This window comes from Eptatretus burgeri, chromosome 10 (genome assembly GCF_056783735.1).
Source record: "Eptatretus burgeri isolate ZD-2024b chromosome 10, Ebu_testis_v1, whole genome shotgun sequence".
In the NCBI taxonomy this organism is placed as follows: domain Eukaryota; kingdom Metazoa; phylum Chordata; class Myxini; order Myxiniformes; family Myxinidae; genus Eptatretus; species Eptatretus burgeri.
In genome coordinates this window covers 89715432-89737500 of record NC_140970.1, presented here as the reverse complement: position 1 = coordinate 89737500, position 22069 = coordinate 89715432, and the positions used below count along the sequence as shown (strand labels likewise).

At 43.1% G+C, this 22069-nt stretch overlaps 2 protein-coding genes across 7 annotated transcripts in view; both read left to right on the top strand.

The window, feature by feature from the left end:
• The window catches only part of LOC147019074 (protein kinase C iota type-like), a 186643-nt gene that overhangs the window by 11148 nt on the left and 153426 nt on the right, over positions 1–22069 (top strand). For all 6 annotated transcript variants that reach the window (XR_015062626.1, XM_085899304.1, XM_085899302.1 and 3 more), the window contains exons 2-3: positions 7012–7133; positions 7219–7308. Coding sequence is in view for 5 of the 6 variants with exons in the window: in XM_085899304.1 (XP_085755430.1) it covers positions 7012–7133; positions 7219–7308 (212 nt within the window). In the remaining variant the exon portion in view is untranslated. The remainder of the gene's footprint in view (positions 1–7011; positions 7134–7218; positions 7309–22069) is intronic.
• LOC147019075 (uncharacterized) lies at positions 7418–20664 on the top strand. The gene is made up of 3 exons (XM_085899907.1): positions 7418–7524; positions 12536–14519; positions 18153–20664. Exons 1-2 carry the CDS (start codon positions 7418–7420, stop codon positions 13569–13571), a joined length of 1143 nt encoding a protein of 380 aa, XP_085756033.1. The 3' UTR covers positions 13572–14519; positions 18153–20664.

Here is a 22069-nt window from a genome sequence, read left to right as displayed (position 1 = left end):
CAACGCCTGGTACTCTTCTCTTCTTCATCCTTTCCAACGCCATCTACATTTCCTCCTCTGTGATCTCCACCAACTCTGCTTTCCCCTCTACCTAACACGGTAGCTCCAGTTCACCGTTGCTTCCTTCCCAGCTCAACAGCTCTTTGAAATATCCTTCCCACACCCTCAGTACTACCCCCTCTCTGTCACTAGCCTCCCGCCACCATCCTTAATCACTGCCCCCCCTCGCCCCTCCACTTCATGTCCTTACCATCCTCATCCCTGTCATAAGCCAATTTATATATCATCTCCAGTCAGGTGTGATGTGCAGTAATTCAGGAAAAGTTACTTTTGCCTTCAAATAGAACTTATCTCCTATGGAGTGTTGAGTGTCCTGTGTAAGATTGTGGTGAAAACAAAAGAACACATTAGAAATCTGTACAATTAAACACACAATAAACTGGAGAGTTCATAGAACACATTACCCAGTGCAGTGTTGAGGTATATCGTTCAATTTAAATGAAATCGATTTTAAGGATTGTTTAAAAAAAAAAAAAATCCACAATTTTTAGCACTATTAAAGCAGTCTTATACACCACCCTATTTAACATCCAAGTACTGCTAAACTGGAGGTTCTTGGAAGTGATAAGATGGCGATTTGTGTTCTTCAGTGTTCAAGTATGTAATTAAATTTAAATAAAATTAAGATTGTAAAAATGGCATAAAAAATTAATTCCGAAGTTTACCGCCCTCTTACTGCCATTGACGAAGTGTCTATTAATTACATCACTCTATCTAACATGTTACGCTAGTTCTTCGTTCCTGTCATATGTGCCATTATGACGTCCTTACAAACGGTAAGTTTCCTGTTTGGAATGATTTTTAATTTCGTTTGACTGCCAGGTAGACAGAGTAAAGAAAACGATCTCACTCCTCTCTGTGCAAGTGCGATCGGGACGAATTCAGAGACAGAATGCGTTTAAACGCAGGCTTGTTTTCTCATTTATGTTTAAAATATAACATTGAATTTAAATAAGTTGTTCCTCGATCATAAACCAACGTTTGTAGACAGACAGATGGATGCACAGACAAACAGACAGACATGAACCAATTGTTCAACCCCGTTGTGCACACCAATTGCTTAACCTCACTATTAAACAATAAAATACATTAGAAATTAGAATAATACAAAACAAAAGGAAACTGAAAGTCCATTTCTGGGATCTTGGGAAGGTTGGGGATGGAGGGTTAAAATTATCCCTCCCCTCCCCGGCCTAAACATACTTTGAAAAAGCCCAGCCTGAATAGGGTTAATATGTACCCTGGTACAAGTATGTGCTGAATAAGTATTCCTCTTTCTTCTCTTTTGAAGAGATTTCAGGCCATTGTTTCAATGGTCATTCGTGCACCGGACTAGTTGGATAGGGCCATCTGAAGATGTAAATGGATTTTTAGGAGCACCAATTGCACATTTTTGATCAGATTGTGGTGCTCTGAGTTTTTCTTTTTTTTAAAAATCTTGAGCAGATGTCACTTTTCTTGGATACAGAGGTAAAAAGGTTAGATAATTTCCATACATAGTCTATGTGCCATGCATGGAGTATCCATCGCCGAGACCAAATGTTCAGTGTTGAACGAGTTGGTTGCACTAGTTCGAAAAGCTTTGTGAAGAATATAGCTGTGGTATGAGCACTCATCATTATCCTCCTGGCAGGTTTGTTGGAAGATGGAGGAATGGTTGATCGAACATTTGTTTCGCTGAACATGTCTGACAATTGGGTTCAACTTGCTGTACTTGAAAGATGGCTTTTGGCCGCAGCCGAATAAAATCAGGGGTGATGTGACTGAACGCATGAAAGAAGTAGAAATGTTCCAGCCAAAACCTACAAAGGAAACGTAAAGGCCGAGTCACACTGTGACTGTCACAACTGCCAACCAATGATAATGTCCATGACTGAAGACCTACAATGTTTCAGGACTTGCAGTCATGTAACTATAGCGATGCTCCCTGCTGCTTCAACCAGATCTTTAGTTCTGCGACTTTCAACTCGTCAGGATTTCTTCAATTCAAACTCGTGTTTGGATCGAACAATTAAATATGCGTGACTAACAAAATATAATGTTCTAATTTTTCTGTGGTGGCTTATCACCTGGGTTCCCACAATGCATTGTATGTGTGGTGTAAAATGGATAAGTCCTATTACTCAAACCTGCATTCTAAAAATGATGACATCACATGCTCTGCACGTTTCCTTATGTGGTTGTTACCCCCATTCTTGCCCGCACTCTTCAGACACATCCTCACTGATGATAAAGCACATTTTGAAGAAGACATTGTAAACTACTCCTGCTTCATTAAAAGCACCATTATTTTCACTTTATTGTGGGGTTTGCCAGAAAAAAATTTTTTAATTTATTTTTGGCTGTCTTTCATGAACAAGCTGGCCAAGCCTGATGTTAAACTGAAGGTGATTTGGACAGGAATTTGTAATTTGTGCAGGGTGCCTTTTATAACTCACCCACAAATGATGCTGTGGGATCTGTCATCCACCAAAAACCAGTTCTGCCGGATGGGCTCCAGCTTTCCGTCCTTCCGATGGATGGCACACACATTGATGCCTCACCCTGCATGCAAAGCACGAGGATGGCAGTTTATAGTTGGGCCGAGATTCGTACCATCTTCTACCAGCAGTGAAATAATATTTATATCCTTATCAATTGATATATTTTGCCTCTATTTGACATTTGATGCTGTTCCCACTTAATTTTAATGTCAGACTGACTGACTTTTGTAAATATATTAACCACCTGAATTTATAGATTTAGGACAATAAACCTTGGATCTATTTTTCATATAACTGGCTCTACCCTCATTCTTTTTGCCCACGCATGACCCACATGTAAAGACTAATCACCTTTGCTGTACTAAAGCACCATCAACTTATTTGGTCATCCAAGTCATTGAGAAGGCAATCCCACTTGTTTGCCTCACCCCAATGGGGTTGCGATACTCTTGTAATCTCGTGTCTGTCTGTGTCCACATCTATATTTTCCCTTTAATTTTTTCTTTCCTCTGCAACCGCTTGTCTGATCAATGCGAAACTAAACAGAGGAGGAACTCCGCATCAAAAATATTTCATTGCGAAATCGGACAAATAAGTCACATGGTATGGCAGCTGTATTGATTGAAGAAAAAATTTGGGCATCTACGAAACCGCTCAACAAAAAATAATTTAAACTTGGCATGTGTCATCAACTCCCCATGGGGTGTGTTTGGTGATAACGATGACATCATTGGTAAAATGGCATTCCAGCCATAATTGGTTTAATCTAAATCCTTATCTGAAAAATCTGAAATTTCACATATCTGATCTATGACCTGATGTGAGTTAATGATTAAATTTGTGATGTCATCGCTCACATGGTCTGCCAGCCATATTGGATTGCAATTAAAAACGTCGACAAAACTTCTCCAGAACCACTTAACAGATCAATGTGAAACTTTATACATGTGATTGACTAGCCATGGGAAATGTAGTTTATATTTTTTCATATGCATCTTCATCAATTGATGCAATTTAGCCTTTTAATGTGCACAAACATCCTAATAATCGATCAATTATAATCAACTCGATGGTATTCAGAGAATACTTGTCCTGCGCAGTCTTGAGAAGGACTTGGTGCAAGATCCAACTCTTCTGTTTTTTAAGATTTTTATCTTGCCAAAACGAAGTTTTTGCAAGATATGTTAGTCAGCAGGTTTTTTTTATTTTTTTATTTTTTTTGTCTAATCACGTATAAAAAATTCTGCAGAGCACAGTTATCAATGGAAAATTTTGTAACTTCACATATCAGAGGCCTATAGAGGTCCCTTTCAGCGCACAGAATTTTGAAGGTCAAGGTCAAAGGTCAAGGTCAAGGTCACTTTGTCGCAAATCAGGGGAGTCGACGAAACCCTTATTTTTTGAGTAATTTTGATTGGATCGTCTTCAAACTTCATGAGAATATAGTTCATGGTCTGGCACTCAGCTGATTAATTTTTGGTGGCGATTGGCCTTGACCTTCATATGTTTTTTTTAATATATTTTTTTTGTCTGTAATCACATATAAATCACTCTGCAGAGCACAGTTATCATTGGAAATTTTTGTAACTTCGCATATCAGAGGCCAATAGAGGTCCCTTTCAGCGCATAAAATTTTGAAGGTCAAAGGTCAAGGTCACTTTGTCGCAAATCAGGGGAATCGACGAAACCCTTATTTTTTGAGTAATTTTAATCTAATCGTCTCCAATCTTTATGGGGATGTAGTATATGGTCTGGCGCTCAGCTGATTAGTTTTTGGTGGCGATTGGCCTTGACTTTCATGGTTAGTGCCTGAGGTCAAACATTTGACCCCAAGGTCAAATTTTCAAGTTTTAGGAACCATATCGTGTAGTGCCTCAAATTGAACACCTCGATGAGTGCTTTCTAGATATGTCAAGCTTGAGACATTATGACGTCATTTGGTGACGTTATGAGGCAAACACATAGTTTTAATGGTTACTCTGTAGAACGATTCTCATCGGAATCTCTCGTAGGCAGATATTCCTCAAGGAGTCGCTCCTGGTGGATTGCAGCTCTGTTCACCTCAGTGTGACCTTAAAGAAGTCACACGTGGTCACCTTTTGGCAAGATACGTGTCACCCTGCAGGTGACATTGGTTTATTTTTTCTTTGATCCAATATGGCTGCCAGACTAGTGACCGATGATGTCATTTTTATCAAACTATATATCCTGTGGATAGTTGAGTTAGTTAAAGTTTTGCATTGAGCAGTTAAGCGGTTTCAGAGAGGAAGATTTTAAAAGATTTTTGCTTCGATCCAATATGGCTGCTACGTTGCACTTGTCGAATTGTGATGTCATAATGAAGGCACTGACGACATCCTCATTAACAAATCTTATTCCTCATGGGGTGCACATTACAATGAGCATTTTTTTTTCATGGAGTGGTTTTGGAGATATAGAGGGGCAAAGTTTTTCGGTTTTTCCAGGATGACGCCTGTATCACGTGACCTATGACGTCATTGTGACAAAAAAATTCTCCAGGATGTGGCACACCAATTTGGAAAATTTTGTGTCAATCAGACCAAGAGTTGCTGAGAAAATGAATTTTAAAAATGCAGACACGTACATATTGCACACGTACGCGACCGATCGCTTAACCCCGCTTTTCAATTCATGAGCGCCGGGTAATAAAGGTACGGATAATGGCAATGTATGTGACATTGGGTGCGTGGATAATACAGGTAGCATGGATAATACAGGGGCCAGAATAGCAGTGGGCCATAATAGTAGCGTGTTCAGTTAACGATGGTATTTTTGTTCAGAATTACCATGCGAGGTGAGACAATGCACTCTACTGAATGCCATTCAAGTTAGTCCTTGCGACCACTTTTCAATGACCTCAAACGAATTATGAAAAGACCCTGGTCTCTGTCTTTTGACAATACAACAAAAACATGTTATTACCAGTTTCCTTTGTCCTTTAAAGTGCAGACTTATTCCATTTAAAAAAATATGCTTACCTTTGAGCTTTTTGGGTCTTTGTTATATCCCAGTAGTCAATCCTATAAATATAAGGGCAATACCCCTGGGCACTCTCCTGGTTGTGGCTGGATAAGAAAACTAGGGAACCACTGGTAGGTGTGGTTAATCCCCAAAATATGTGATGGGGAAGAAAGTATATACCTATAGATTATTTTTTAAATGCCGTGAACAAACCAAAGTTTGTTCATGTACCTATTTTGAGGAAATACCTATTTTTGGTGGCAACCCCATAAACCCCTTAAACCACGCTTTTTTAACAGTGTGAACAAACTTTGGTACATCACGGGTGATGAAGGTTGTGGTCAAGTTTCATCAAAATAATGTGTTTAGTTTCTGAGAAGAAAGCAAATATCTATTTTGGGGGGGCAACTCCTCCCCACCTCACCCCCCAATAGACTTACTTAGACTTCCATTTTTTCTTAATGGCGTGAACAAATTTGGTACATCACAGGTGATTGAAGTTTTTGGTCAAGTTTCATCAATATTGTGTGTGTGAATTTGGAGAAGAAAGCAAGTACATATTTAGGAGGGAACCCCCCTCCCCCCAGCCCCGTAAACATCCTTAGACACCAATTTTTTATGTCGTGAATAAACGTTGGTACATCATGGATGATGAAGGTTGTGGTCAAGTTTCATCGAAATTGTGTGTGTAATTTCTGAGAAGAAAGCAAATGTCTCTTTTGGGGGGGAAACCCCCCCTCCCATAAACTCACTCAGTAGATCCCTCAGACCCCGATATATTTAATTCCGGGAATAAACTTTAGCATATCATTGGTGATGAAGGCTGTGGTCAAGTTTCATTGGAATTGCATGTGTAGTTTCTGAGAAGAAAGCAAATATCTCTTTTGGAGGGTAACTCCCACAGATTCCTTAGGGACTGATTTAAAAATTACTATTATTTTTTTTAATGCCGTGAATAAACTTTGGTGCATACTGGGTGATGAAGGTTGTCGTAAAGTTTCATCGAAATTGTATTTGTAGTTTTAGAGAAGAGGTTGCAGGTATTTGGTTCATCATATCTTTTGTTGCAAGTGGTTCATTGTATCTTTTGCAAGAGTAGGCATTTTGGTTATGTTGGTTTTCCTAAGGTATAAGTAATCGAAGTTGGATAGTTGGTAATTAGGCAAGTTCATGTTGGTTTTTTTATTTACTTGTTTATTTATTTTTAAGTGGCAAAATAAACATTTATGGTTTACATTCAAGAGGCTCAATCCAGATCTTCACGCCCAACTGGCTTTCTTTCTACCCGGCTATCCCCCAATTGATGATCCCAGCAGACATTTAATGTTGTTTCAACGTTAAGGTTGGAATTGCGTCACGACATTGAACAACGAAACGTCTGTTAATGTTGTTTCAGCATAATTTTGCCGACTGGAATGCCACTGTTAACATATCATTCCAAGTTTGTTTCCAGTTCTTTATCCTGATGCTTTGTGTGTGATTACAGAGACATCTTGATCTCTCATGTGGGCTCAATGCTCACCTTTTCCGGCTTGTGTGAGGACATACGGCAAATGTGTGCTTTTTCACAAGGACAGCCATTCACACTCAAGTGGATCGATGAGGAAGGTCGGTCATCACGTAGATTATTCGATACCTGTCTACTTTTATTGAAATCCACTTTCCGTGCTAACCCATGTTTTTGCCTCACCAGGTGATCCCTGCACCATCTCCTCCCAGATGGAGCTGGATGAGGCGTTGCGTCTTTACGACATTAACAAGGACTCTGAACTGACTGTGCATGGTACTTAGCACCATATACACAAGCCATCCTGCTCACTGAGTTGCACACACACCTCTTATGTTTGCTTTTTTTAACAACTATTTCCATTATTCACTGAAATCTCACATGCATGCACCACGAGTTGCACATGGTGCTCACCATTCATTTTAATTACAGCACTCTATACCTTGTACTCAGTGGCTTGATCACAGTTCATCGCTTGCTATCACCGCCATTGTAAGCCCGGTGTTGGCTTAACGGTTCGGGTGGCTGGTTTAGGATCGTAGGGTCATGAGTTCAAGCCCTTGTCATGCCTTTGAATTAACACGAAGTGGGTTGACTCAGCCTGCCATCCTTATGAGGTCGGCGAAATGAGTACCAGCATGCTGGTAATGGTGGCATTGCATCAGCGGCACAGCACGCCCCCAGAAAATGATGCAGCCAAGCAGCCACAGGTTACATATGAATAAATATATAAAAACTGCCGTTGTTATAGTTGATCAGCAAAACATACAATGAGGCAAATGAACATTGGAAAAATATAAGACTTTTCTCAGCGTTTTCAGTAACCAGAGCCTAACTAGCAGTGGGTATTTTGCCATGGGAGAGCTTCTTCTCCTTCTCCTTCTCCTTCTCCTTCTCCTTCTCCTTCTCCTTCTCCTTCTCCTTCTCCTTCTCCTTCTCCTTCTCCTTCTCCTTCTCCTTCTCCTTCTCCTTCTCCTTCTCCTTCTCCTTCTCCTTCTCCTTCTCCTTCTCCTTCTCCTTCTCCTTCTCCTTCTCCTTCTCCTTCTCCTTCTCCTTCTCCTTCTCCTCCTTCTCCTTCTCCTTCTCCTTCTCCTCCTTCTTCTCCTTCTCCTCCTCCTTCTCCTTCTCCTTCTCCTTCTCCTTCTCCTTCTCCTTCTCCTTCTCCTTCTCCTTCTCCTTCTCCTTCTCCTTCTCCTCCTTCTCCTTCTCCTTCTCCTTCTCCTTCTCCTTCTCCTTCTCCTTCTTCTCCTCCTTCTTCTTGTCCTCCTTCTTCTTCTTGTCCTCCTTCTTCTTCTTCTTGTCCTCCTTCTTCTTCTTCTTCTCCTCCTTCTTCTTCTTCTTGTCCTCCTTCTTCTTCTTCTTGTCCTCCTTCTTCTTCTTGTCCTCCTTCTTCTTCTTCTTGTCCTCCTTCTTCTTCTTCTTGTCCTCCTTCTTCTTCTTGTCCTCCTTCTTCTTCTTGTCCTCCTTCTTCTTCTTGTCCTCCTTCTTCTTCTTGTCCTCCTTCTTCTTCTTGTCCTCCTTCTTCTTCTTGTCCTCCTTCTTCTTGTCCTTCTTCTTCTTGTCCTTCTTCTTCTCCTCCTCCTCCTCCTCCGCGGATCATCCGTTGTGATCCGCATAATGATTTGGCACAGCTTTTATGCCGGATGCCCTTCCTGACGCAACCCTGGTCGCCTCTTACGACACAGGGAAATGGTACACCTATTCTAACCGGGGCATACACCGGGCCCAGTACACTGGTACTCACTTCGCCAACCTCGGAAGGATGACAGGCTGAGTCAACCTCCTGGTGTGTATTAATTCAAGCGACAACGGGGCTTGAACTCAGGACCTTTTGGATCCCAAGCCGCTACCCGAACCACTACGCCAACACCAGGCTCACCAGGGAGAGCTTCTGCTTATCAAGTACAGTAATTTACAATGGCATTTCTTGAACGTTGCAGTTGTGTGTCGAATGAGCAAAACAGTAACTGTGCAAGACGTCAGGCTCTGTCATTGCTTTGATTTTGGAACTACATCATGCTTATGTCATAACAACATATACAGTACAGTGTCACATGTTACCGAGCAGTAAGATGGTACGTTATCTATAAGATTGCATGATAATGTCTTGTTTTTCATGCAGTTGAACAACACTGGATAAACACCGCTCTGATATTATGCTTTGTGTGAGGTACTCTGTTGGGGTGCGGTGTGTGTCTTCAATCCCACAACCTTTTTAGGGCAGTCTTGTTCTTTTTTTGTTGTTTTTTTGGTTCGTGTTATACGCATTTTACTTCCTCTCTTGAGTTCGTGCCCTGAGGCATTCAGTCGACCACAAAATGTGAACTCTTGCCACACGTTGACCAAACCAGGCAGGTCAGGCAGATTATCCCCTCCTTGAATCTCATTAGTGAGCCAGCCATGTCTTTACTGATGATCCATTAGCGAGATGATAATTCTAGTTCGGGGTCCAGAAGCTTAGGATCAAAATGCTTCATATTGCTGCCTTCGGCTGGATTTGTCTGAACCAACAACATCTGGCTACGAATCCAGTGGCCATCAAACCTAATTTTGCTCTCCCTTTACAAATTTATCTTGTCAGTACATAGAATCATGTTGCAGCTAATTGATTTTATTATTGTCAATGGAAAGCAGCACAGAAAGCTTGGGGGGAGTGAGTCCTGACAGAACACAGCAAACCATTGTGCACACGAATGAATCTGAAGCAATAGGTGTAATGGAAGAAGAAGAGTCCCTTTTGCTGCTTTTGTCATGAGAAAGCTTTTTGGAAATGCAAAATTACTGCAGAAAATGAGCAAAGAGGAATATACATCTGGATGTTCTGCTCTTCTGATTTATTGCTTGATTTATTGATTGATTTATTAATTGATTGATTGCTCTCACGAGTTGGTCATGCATGTGGAGCCATCTCTCATTCACTTCCTTGTTTATTTTCAGGGCTTTTCGGGGTTAGGAAACTGGTGCAAAGCTGTGGAAAGAAGTGACATTGTTGAGCTTAGGTTCCATTTCCATTTTCTCTCTTTTCTCAATTTAGGCCGTCCACCACCCCTTCTCACCGCCACGGCCTCAGGATTGTTGAAGCTTGTGCATTTGGTTTGAAAACGATGGCAAACTCAGTATTGGAGTCATCTTTTTCATGTGGCCATGAGAGTTGTTGATTTATGGTGACCTTGCTCTCTCTCTCTCTCTCTCTCTCTCTCTCTCTCTCTCTCTCTCTCTCTCTCTCTCTCTCTCTCTCTCTCTCTCTCTCTCTCTCTCTCTCTCTCTCTCTCTGTGTCTGTGTCTGTGTCTGTGTCTGTGTCTGTGTCTGTGTCTGTGTCTGTGTCTGTGTCTGTGTCTGTGTCTGTGTCTGTGTCTGTATTCTGGTGAATTCTGCTTGTTCAAAGTTTGTTTTTCACAGGCCTATTGGCAATGCTGTGGCATTCCCCTCCCCTCCCCCCCCGAATAATGGCTCTTAATCATCATGCACCATCTGCTGTCTGACCTAACTACAAGTTCCCATTGATTTGTACTTCACCACCTGTGCTCAAGTAGATGGGTTCACCACATGTGACAGTCTATGAGATGCCAGTTCAGTGTCCACTTTAGCACTGTTCAGTCAGGGTGAATTGTCCGTTTAAATTCTGAATTCAGCAGATATTAAGGACTTGGATTGTAAGCTTTTTGGGAGATTTGCCATGTTTCAACTTGATCATCAATTGAAAACTCACCCAGCTCATTAATGATCCTCAGTGATGGGATATGTTGCCTAATCTTCCGATGCTACCTTGTTCTGGTTGACATGTGGGTGCCAACACACACTTTGTTTTTGCATTTGGAACCTGTAGGACCAGAGGCTGTCGTGCGAACAGCTGGTTCATTTCTCAGCTGTATAGTCTGTCCTACCATATGGGCAATTCCGCAGTTAGTAACGTTACATTTTAGGGACATTCTCATTATTTAGATAAGAGTCCTTTCTCTATCTGTGGATGTAAAGTCTCATTAATGTCACCAGAGATCAACCTAGTCTAGACGTAGAACAGAGCAAAGAATGAAATCATTTCATGAAACATTCTAGAAGAAAGAACTGCTTTTAATGCCGGTTAGTAACGTTACAAAAAAAGGACGTTACTAACCGGCATTAAAAGCAGTTCTTTCTTCTAGAATGTTTCATGAAATGATTTCATTCTTTGCTCTGTTCTACGTCTAGACTAGGTTGATCTCTGGTGACATTAATGAGACTTTACATCCACAGATAGAGAAAGGACTCTTATCTAAATAATGAGAATGTCCCTAAAATGTAACGTTACTAACTGCGGAATTGCCCATATGTATTAATTCAGACACACACAATTACTACAAACCACAACAGCACATTCAAAATGTAGCACAAAAGTTGCTTGCTTATTCTTTTTTAATATGCTTGCTGAGCAATCAAAGTTAACTTAACTTTTATCGTCTTGCTTAAATTTGTAAAATCTTTTCTTTTGAAGTTACACGTGTGCCAAATTCAAGTCACATGTCTTGCACTCATCTTGATGTACAACTAAAGGATAATTTGCAATCAAATTAGTGGCTATGTGATCATGATGGATAATTGTCCAATTCTTGAATGGCTGTGATTAAAACTTCAAAAGTGCATTCTCAAGTCGAACAGGTAAATTGCTTCCACCTTCAGTCGAACGTCAAATGTCTAGGTGGATGTTGAGTTGGATCCATATTCAAACGGAAGACCAAGAAGGAACTCGAAGAAGTGAAGAGCAAAGATTGAGTCATCAGTAGGAACCTGGATATGATTCAGGTTTCAGCTGCTACTCCACAACACTCAATTGCATGCCTTTTTGACATCAGAATTGCATGCTATCCAGGTGCAGCCAAGTGAGCCTTTCAGAAAACTGTTTTCAAGAATTCACTTCTCTTTAGAGCAGTGATTCTCAACCCTACCTCTGTCATTTACCCCCTCGGCTTGATGTATTTCGCCATTTACCCCCTTACTCCCATGCAAAAAAATGCATATCCGGCATAGAGGCACAGACAAAAAGAAGATTTAACAACTTTATGATTACGGTTTTGCACAAATAAACTTTGATAAAGGAAAAAAACAAACAGTCCACTTGTATCAAACAAAAATACCAGAAGCATTACACTGGTCAACAACAAATTTGTTGTCTGCATTTTTTAAGCTGATTTAGGACGAATCTGATGCGCTGAATCCAAAACTCACATTAGTTTTGTTCAATCAGGTCAAGTTTTTGAGATATGGCCACATGTCGTTTTTTACATTTTTGTTCACATGTACGCATGTGTGGAGCATTTTAGAAGAAGTTGGTGGGGGTAAAATGTCATATCAAATAATTGTTTTGATTGGAAATAATTATTTTAATGACAAGAAGTATTCAGGTACGATAGTTCTGGGTGATTATGTCGAAAAGGGATCAGTTTGAAGTCATAAAACCTCAAAATCTTCCAAAAATTGGTCTTCCGCAAATTGGTCTTCCAAAAAAATCAGCTTCTTCCGCAACAGGCATCAAGAGTACCTCCGTTTTTTCTCTGAAGAGAAGGACTTGGTGTACTGTGCTGATATTGCGCAGCTTCTGCTCAAGCTTGGAGTGCCCCAGTACGAACCCAAAGATTGGAGACTGTTCATTGACAGCAGCAAGCGATCACTGAAATGTGTTCTGCTACACAACGGCAACCAGTTTGCCTCTGTACCCATCGCTCACTCGACTACACGGAAGGAGAAGTATGAAGCGGTGAAGTATGTGCTGGAGAAAATTGGTTATGATCAGCATAAGTGGTTTATTTGTGTTGACGTGAAGATGGTGAACTTTTTGTTGGGACAACAGTCTGGCTTCACCAAGTACCCATGTTTTCTGTGCATGTGGGATAGTAGGGACCGTGCTCAGCATTACACGAAGAAGGACTGGCCTGTGCGGGAGGAATTGGTGCCATGCAAAGAAAGGAACGTCATCAACGACCCTCTGGTGGACAGAGACAGAATACTCTTCCCACCGCTGCACATCAAGCTCGGCTTAATCAAGCAGTTCACCAAGGCTCTGGACAAAGATGGTGACTGCTTCACTTACTTGTGCCAGGCTTTTCCAGGATTGACCATGGAGAAGTTGAAAGCTGGCATCTTTGATGGTCCTCAGATCCGTCAGCTCATCAGAGATCCGGAGTTCAAAAACTCAATGAACGAAGTGGAACTGGAAGCGTGGAAGACATTTGTTTTGGTAGTGAAGAACTTTCTTGGCAACAATAAGGCCAGAAACTACGCAGAACTTGTCAACAACATGCTGACTGCTTTCAGAAACCTGGGCTGCAACATGAGCATCAAGATGCACTACCTATTTTCACATATGAACCGGTTTCCTGAGAACTTGGGTTCAATGAGTGACGAGCAGGGGGAGAGATTCCATCAGGACATGAAGGAGATGGAGACCAGGTATCAGGGTCGCTGGGACGCAGTCATGATGGCTGACTACTGTTGGAATCTGAAGAGAGACCTCCCTGCCGCTGAACATTCCAGGAGTTCGAAGAAACGGAAGTTCAAGCCCTGAAGTTTGAACAGTGGTGACGCAACATGCAATTTACTTGTACTTACCTTTATCAATGCCCACCATTCAGATGACAGTAATCGATGTTTCTATCATGTAATCAATAAATGTTGTTGGCAAAAAAAATTTTTTTCTTAAAAACATGTTTAGGATGATATGTGTTGACAAAAATCAGCTGATAATGCCACAAAAATGTAATTGATTTTGTCACAAGATCTGATTTTTTTCAAATCAACTTAGCACAAAAACCTGACCTGATGGAGAGAAACGGATGCCATTTCCTGATTCAGCAGTGCCAGAATACCCTAATTCACTTGTAGAAATTTAGACAACATTCAGAAAGTAAAAAATTGTTGACCAGTGTTATCAGTGGGAATTCTGCTGATTCATTGAGTCAACTAGTTTATTTATTTGAGTAGCTGTTGATGACAACGCTACCCTTATGTCGTCATCAGATTTCAGGCTGTTCCTTGCCTTTGTCTTCATAGCTACTAAAGTAGAGAAACCTGATTCTCATAGATATGTGGTGACAAGGGAACAAGCACTTTGAAGGCTCGCTGAGTAAGAAATGGGAATGAATCTGTGAGTTTCATCCAGAAATCAACACCAACTCTATCAAATTCTTCCTCAAGACTAGCAGAGGACTGAAGATCAATCAGCTCCTCTTTTGCTGGGTTGTCATCTCTCATTTCTGACAGATCAGTGGTAAAAGGTCTTAATATCCATCTTTCTGTAGGTATCATGTCATCTGGAAAGTAGTCAGTGAAGTGATGTTTCAAGATGTTCAAACGTGTTGTGATGTCTTCATTTATTTCAGGTACCGCACCAGGTTCTTCTCTAATGGCCTCATCCAAGTTTGGAAAATTTGCAAAAAAATTTTGATGAACTCTTCGTGCCCATAAATCCAGCTTTGTCTGCAATGCTTTCATATTTTCACCTGCTTCAACGATGGTTTTTTTTTTTTTTTTTTTTTTGTATACCTTGGTCGAGGCTCGTATGAGAGCTAACACACAACTCACAGCAAGGAGGCATGAGACAAGAGGGGTGGGAGTGGAAGGGACAAAACATTGGGGAACAGACACAGGTGAACTGTGGAAGGGAGAGGGATGGGGATGGGACGGGGAACATGGCGAGGAGAAGATGGACATTACAGGGACTTTCAGGAAGGAAAGCAGGAGAATTGAAGGAAGTGGGCTTGGGTGGATTATCGGGGGTAGAAAAGATCGAGGATTTGGATGGGGGAAGATAAGAGGTGGTGGTGAACAGCTGTTTTGAAAGCCTGGAGGGAAGAATGGGAAAGAATAGAGTGAGGAAGTTTATTCCAAAGGCGGGAAAAAAGAGGAATGAAAGAGTGAAGATGAGCAGTGATTCGTGATTTTGGTAGTTTTACCAGAAGGGGGTTGTTGGCGGACCTTGAGCGCCCTGTGGAAATGTGGTTGGGACAAATCGCAGAGAGAGCAGGGGGGCAAGGCTGGAGAGGAGTCGGTAGAAGACAGAAAGACCACCGACCAACCTGCGGTGATTGAGTGAGAGGCCCAAAGACTCAGCTTCATTGCGGGAGATGCCAATGATCTTAAAAGCCCTGGTTTCGACAGCGTGAAGTCGAGAAAGGTGGGAGGCAGGAGCACCAGCCCAGAGGGGAGAGCAGTACTCCATCAGGCTACGGACAAAAGCTTTGTAAGTAGTCAGGAGCTCAAGAGGGCCGAGGAAGGACTTTGCACGACGGAGGATTCCCAGTCGGCGACTGGCTTTTGAGGCAAGGTTGGAAATGTGACTTTCCCAGGAAAGGTCATGGCAGATAGTGAGACCCAGAAGCTTGAAAGAAAAGACTTCTTCCAGAGGATTGTTGAGAAAGTGGATGGGGGGGGTTTTGCAAACGGTCCTTTCGAAGAGACATAGTGAGAGTGTGAGATTTGTGTGGATTGAAAGACATGTTCCACGTGTTGGACCAGTTTGTGATTTTATCCAGATCTGCAGTGAGCGAAGAAGCTGCTGCTTGCCGGTCTGAGGGATGACAGATGGTACGGCAGAGGGTGGAGTCATCGGCAAAGAGAAATAGAGGATTTTCCAGAGAGTCCGAGAGATCATTGATGAAAACCAGAAAAAGAACAGGGCCCAGAACGCTACCTTGAGGAACTCCAGCCTGCACAGGAAGAGGGGATGAAAGAACTCCATTTAGGGCCACACGTTGACTGCGACAGGAGAGGAAGTCTGCGAGCCATGAGTGGAGATGGCCTTGAATACCATGGGAAGAGAGTTTGGTGAGTAGGGCAGGGTGCCAGACTGTGTCAAAAGCACGTGATATGTCCAGGGATACGGCTCGGATTTCCTGTCTGGCATTGAGGACCTCCATCCATTGATGGGAGAGCAGTAGCAGCATATCCAGGGTAGAGTGACCTGGTCTGAAACCAAATTGATGATTGGAAATCAAGCCATTGGAGAAGAGGAAGGATTTCATGTCTGAAGCAATGATGGATTCCATAACCTTGCTGATGATTGGGAGAAGGCTGATTGGTCTGTAGTTACAGGGATCTGTTTTTGCACCTTTTTATGCAGGGCAGTGATGTTAGCAGATTTCCAAGCAGATGGCAGATGACCTTGGGAAAATGAGAGGGTGAATAGAACAGAGAGAGGGTGAGCAAGAGCAGAAGAGCAGGCTTTGAGGACACGTGGGCTGATGCCGTCTGGACCGGTTGCAGAATCTGACTCGAGGTTTGAAAGCAAGCTCTCCACCTTGTCAGGAGAAAAGGATACAGAGTCCAGGGACAGTTGGGTGCGACTGGGTAAAGTGGGTAGAGATAGTGATGGGTTTGGGACACAAGATTTAGCTGCAAACACCGAGTTTAGACATTCAGCTTTATCACGTGTGGAATCAGCAGTGCGGCCATTTGAGGTAAGGGAGGGGATGGAGGGGGAACATACACCAGAAACAGATTTGATTAAACGCCACCAGGATTTTGAGGAGGGAGAGAGGTCTGAGAGTTCAGACTTGAGATGAGAAAGATGTTGTTTTCTGGCTCTCCTGAGGGTAGATACACACTTGTTCCGAGCTTTGTGGAAAGAACTGAGATTGCCCTCAGTTGGGTTTGCTTTCCATGAGGCAAAGGCAAGTTGTTTCAGGACAACTGCCTCGCCACAAGCTTCAGTAAACCAAGGGCGGGAGGAAGGGTAAGACAACTGAACACGAGAGGGGATAAATCTGTGCATGAGGGAGAGCAAGTTTCTTTGAAAGAATTCCCAGGATGAGTTGATGTTTGAGAAAGTAGTGATAGGAGACCAGTCTGTAAGTTTGATGGCTGCTCGGAGACCCTGCCAGTCGGCTTGAGTGAAATGCCAGACTCGACGGCGGTGAGGTGGTTCTCTGATGACAGCCAGAGAGATGTCCACTTTAACAAGGACGTGGTCAGAAGAACCAATTGGAGCGAAGGAAGAGCAGCAGATATTGTCAGGGAAATTTGTCAAAATCAGATCCAGAAGAGATGGAGTACCATTGGTTGAGATCCGGGTCGGGAAGTTGACCGATTGAGTCAGTCCCAATGAGTCACAGAAAGCTTTTGCTGACGTCCCATGGCAGGTGAGAGAGGTACCCACACCTAGCCAACTGGCGTGATGACAATTGAAGTCGCCACATAAGAGGAAGAGAGAGTTTGGATGAGAAGATAGAAGATGGTCCATGTTTTCGGAGAGTGAGGTGTAGATGGAGTCATCACTGTTCGGTGGACGGTACAGTACACATATAAACATGAGGTGGGAGTGGAGGGGAAGCCGAAGCCAGAGGTATTCCTGGGGGTGTGGGGGAGTGAGAGCAGTGCAGGGAGAGTGAGGAATAGAGTCTTTGATGAAGAGAGCAACACCTCCACCAGGACGAGGCTCAGGTCTGTCATACCGTAAGAGGGAGTAACCAGGGAGAGATACTTGGGAGTCAGACACGTCTTGGGAGAGGAAAGTTTCTGTTAGGCAGATAATGTCTGGTTTGTCAGTGGCAACCTGCATGGAAAGATCTGAAAGGTTTGAGCGAAGGCCCCGGATATTTGAGGTCCACACTTTTAATGAAGAGGTAGGGGAGGAGGCTTTGGGTGCAGGAGGTGGAGGGGGCGGGGGAGGGTAAGACGAGGGACGAGGGGGGGGAGGTAAGGAGGGTTGCTGAAGGAGTGTGGGGTATTGCAGAATAGCGAGGGGAGGGGGAGGAATGAGGAGGAGAAAAGGCTGTGTGGTGCTGGGAGAGAGGGGGGACAAGAGACAAGGAAGATGGCAGTTGAGGATTTGAGGAGGTGGAGTGAAGAGATGGAGGTGAGAGGGCAGTGGAGGGAGGCAGGTTGGTGGATGAGAGGGGCGGCAACTTAGACAAGGAAGAGTGAGGGGGATGAAAGGTGGGAGAAAGGTGAGGGCGGAATTTTTGAAAGAGGTGAGAGGGAGGCTTGGAGGGAGAAGAGTGGGATGGTTGCTTTGAGAGTGAGAGTGAGGGGTGAGGGGGGTGAGTTGGCACTGAAGTTGGAAAAAAAGAATGGTTGATGGAAAGCGAGCATCCATGGCAAACTGTGGTTTTTAAAAGTTTTTTTGTTTTAAAAACTGTGGTTTTAAAAGGTTACCGATTTTCCCTGGAGTTGTTTGTTGACTTGCTTAAGATGGGTAAATATATCTGAGAGGTACCCTAAAGAGGCGATGAACTTTGAACTTTGAACCAGCAAACTTTTCCCACAGCTTTGAATTCCAGTCACGAAGAAAAATCTCGACCTCAGTACGGAGCTCAAACACTCGGTTAAGAATAAGTCCACGTGAGAACCACCTCACCTCAGTTTGAAGGAAAATAATTAAATGCTCAGAGCCCATCTCATTATAAAAAGTTTTGAACAATCGGTGCTTCATTGCTCAGGTACGAATGAAAGTAACAGCCTCAATAACTTTCTGCAAAACCATTTTCAGATTTTCAGGAAGGGTTTTCGCAGTTAATGCATATCTGTGAAGAACACAATGCTTTGTTATCACATGGGGTGCCTTTTCTTCTACAAGTGCAGTGAAGCCTGATCTAACTCCCATCATGGCTGGGGCTTCATCAGTACAAATTGAACCAACTATGTCCCATGTGAGATTGTTCCTTTCCAAGAAGTCTTCTATTTTCTGCATTATGTCAGCAGCCTTTGTGGTTTGTTGGAGAGTTTCACAGAAGAGAAATTCATCCTTCAGTTCTTTTCCACATATGTACCGGACAAAAACAAGCAGTTGTGAAAAATTAGCAACATCACAGGATTCATCAGGTTGCAAAGAAATTTTTGCTGGGCTAGATTTGATATGTTCAATAACTTGTTGACAAATATCTTGAGACATTTCACTAATACGTCGAATTGTGTCATGAGAAAGGGGAATGTCTTGAATCTTCTGTTTTGCTTCTTTCCCACATACATGTTCAACCATGTCTAAGGCACAAGGTTTAATCAACTTCTCGGCAATGTCATGAGGTTTCTTTGCCTTTGCAATTAGCTGTACTATGTGATAGAAAGCTGCAAGCATTGTTTTCTTGTTAGGTCAGCGAGCTGACCTAATATAACCGTTCGATGTCCTCAGATCTGTCCATCCGTCCATCCGTCAACAATTTTTATTTTTCTATCTCTGAGATGTCTTGGCCGATTGAGTTCTAACTTGACACAATGATAATACTAGTTGCTCTCTTTAGATCGTCTGAGGTCTTTTTCGCATTTTCGCCTCAGGGTCAAGGTTACAGGATCATCAAGTGAAAAATGACCGATTGGTCGAATGGCCTATAAGGAAGCATCGGACGGCTATAATACATAATGGGTTTCATAGGGATTATTAAGATTTAATTCGACCAACTAGTTTCTCGTTACCTCTGCCGTCTGGCCCTGTTTATTGGGCAACACGAGGTCCGCTGACTTCAACACGGCTTCGCGCTGTTATTTTAAATTCTGTTTTCACTTTTCATAGTCGCTAAGGTTTATTAACACTCAGTTGCATCAAGTTTTGTGAAAATTGAATGTTTATATCCTCAGTCTGTGTGGAATGCATTGCAGCGAGGGGTAGCTTCCATGGGTTTCCATCCGTTTCCATGCCATATAACGAGGCTGTCTTCAGTTCTAGTTGATTTCTGTTTTCACTTTTGGGACCTTATGGTGTACCTATACATTTAATGAAGATAATTTTCGTGCAAATCTGCTCAGAAACACACTTTTCATGAGGAAAATCTATCTATCTATAATTCCAGCAATGTGTGTGTCTGTGTCTGTGTGTCTGTGACCGCTGTTTCTCGACAACCACTGGTTCGATCTAATTGAAACTTGCCAAGTATATTGCTGGGGCCCTGTGGATGTGCCTTTTCAAGGTTTGATATTAATCGGACAAGTGGTTCCCAAGTTATGGCCATTTATTTACCAACCAATGAAAGGACACGTTGCTGCATAGGCGTGGCTGCTTAGGCCGGTGCACGACCAGCCGACGATGACGTCACGTGCGTGCCGGTTACGCTGGGGATCGGTGCCTTAGTTGCCATGGCGTAGGAGTGGCAATGGTCAATGGCAGCGAATGTGATGGCAAGCAAAGACAGGGAGGTAAACTTGATTTTAATTTTGATTTTAATTAACTCTGTATGTGTAAGTATCACAGCAGTTGTTACTTCAATGCAGGCGATAATTCGTGAAATGCATGTGAACATTCCGTACGGGTACTCACCACTACCGTGGTGATGTGATGACAATGTATTCTAATAATTTCTCGATTATTAGATTTATGTGCATTTATTTATTTTCAGATTTTGATAAACACAATGCCCCAATCCAGTCATCGTTTACGAGAGCGAAGGAACGAATTATAATTCAAGCAAGGGAATTATGCAAGCGATAATTCGTGGAATGCATGTGAACATTCCGTACGGGCATGCACCACTTCCGGATAGTGATGACTTGATGTATTCTAATAATTTCTCGATTATTAGATTTATGTGCATTTATAGATAAACACAATCCCCCAATCCAATTCTTGTGTGCATTTATAGATAAACACAATGCCCCAATCCAGTCATCATTTACGAGAGCGAAGGAACGGCCTGTGTGGTTGTTTGAAAGTTTTTTTGTGGGGGGGGGGGGTGGTTGCACGTACGGGCATGCGAGAGCGAAGGAACGGCCTGTGTGGTTGTTTCTGGCTCGCGGTTTGAAAGTTTTTATTATTTTTTTTTTTTTTAGTTTGCACGTACGGCCATGCACGTATGAGCACGCACGTATGGCCACGCATGTACGGGCACATGAGAGCGAAGGAATGGCCTGTGTGGTTGTTGCTTCTGGCTCGTGGTTTGAAAGTTGTTGTTTTTTTTTTGTTGCACGTACGGGCACGTACTAGTATATTCAATTCAAATTGCCGTGAGACTTTGGAAGGGACACCACATGCTTTCTGTTCACTGCTTCACCTCCTAACCTCTCCTGAGGGACTGCTTATTCGTAGCGTCTGTGAGATTAATGTTTATATTTTAGATGGTTTGGGAATGTGCTCTACAAGTACAGTCAAAGCTCCTTACTATGCCACCCGTCGGGACCGAGCAAAAGTGGCATAGTAGCGAGAGTGGCATAGTAACGAGATTTTGTAAAAACGGCCTTATTTTCTCAAGTTACCCATCTGTAGTTAATCTTTAGACAAAATTTATTCCAGCAAGTAAAAGGCACGACTGTTGTATAAGCTAAGAGAACGGAGAACATACACACACTAACAGAGTTCACACACTAACATATGGCATGGCGAGAAATTCACGACACACAAAGCTTTCAAGAATCGTCGGCTGGCGCATCTTCTTTCGGCGGATCTCGTGCATCTCGTTGTCTAGCCGATCGCACGCTTGCATCACACCGGGCTTCCCGCTTCTCTGCTGCATGAACTTCCAGACAGTGCTACAAGCGCGCTGGGCTTCCTCGAACGGAACGATTTCTTCCTCGACAGTTACCTCGTCATCTTCGCTTTCCACCGGCTCCTCACTGCACAGAATCTCCTCCGCAATCTCCTCCAGCGTGAAATACCCGCCAGTCGCGAGGCGCTCGTCGGCTTCGAGAAAGTCAGACAGCTCGATCTCCTCGTTCTCGTGCATCTTTTCCTCGGCAGGCAGAGCTTCCCAGATGTCGGGCAGCTCCGCATCCTGTGGCTCAGTTTGGATCTCCTCTTCGATGAACTTGGCCTTCGCGAAACAGTTCCTGATCGTCGACTTGCCGACCTGCTCCCAAGCACGCCGGGCGACGTGTAGAGCGTCGAGCAACGTGAACTTGAACTCCTTTCCCTCGTCTATGGCCTCAAGCCGGCGGCATAGCAGGAGCTTCTTGTAGTGGCGCTTGAGGTTCTCTATGATTCCCTGATCCATTGGTTGCGAATTGGCTGTCGTGTTGGGTGGGAAGAAGACCAGTTGGATGTTGTTCAGCTCGAGCTCGGGAGGGTGGCCAGAGAAGTTATCGAGACAGACCAGCACTCTGCGTCCCTGCTGGCCGAGTTGTCCGTCCCACGCACGCAACATCTCC

Bases quoted from the DNA above. Each gene is read 5' to 3' on its own strand.
- LOC147019075 (XM_085899907.1), top strand. From the start codon at position 7,418: ATGCACCACGAGTTGCACATGGTGCTCACCATTCATTTTAATTACAGC. The intron at 7,525-12,535 runs GTAAGCCCGGTG...CTTCCGCAACAG, and splicing joins CGCTTGCTATCACCGCCATT to GCATCAAGAGTACCTCCGTT.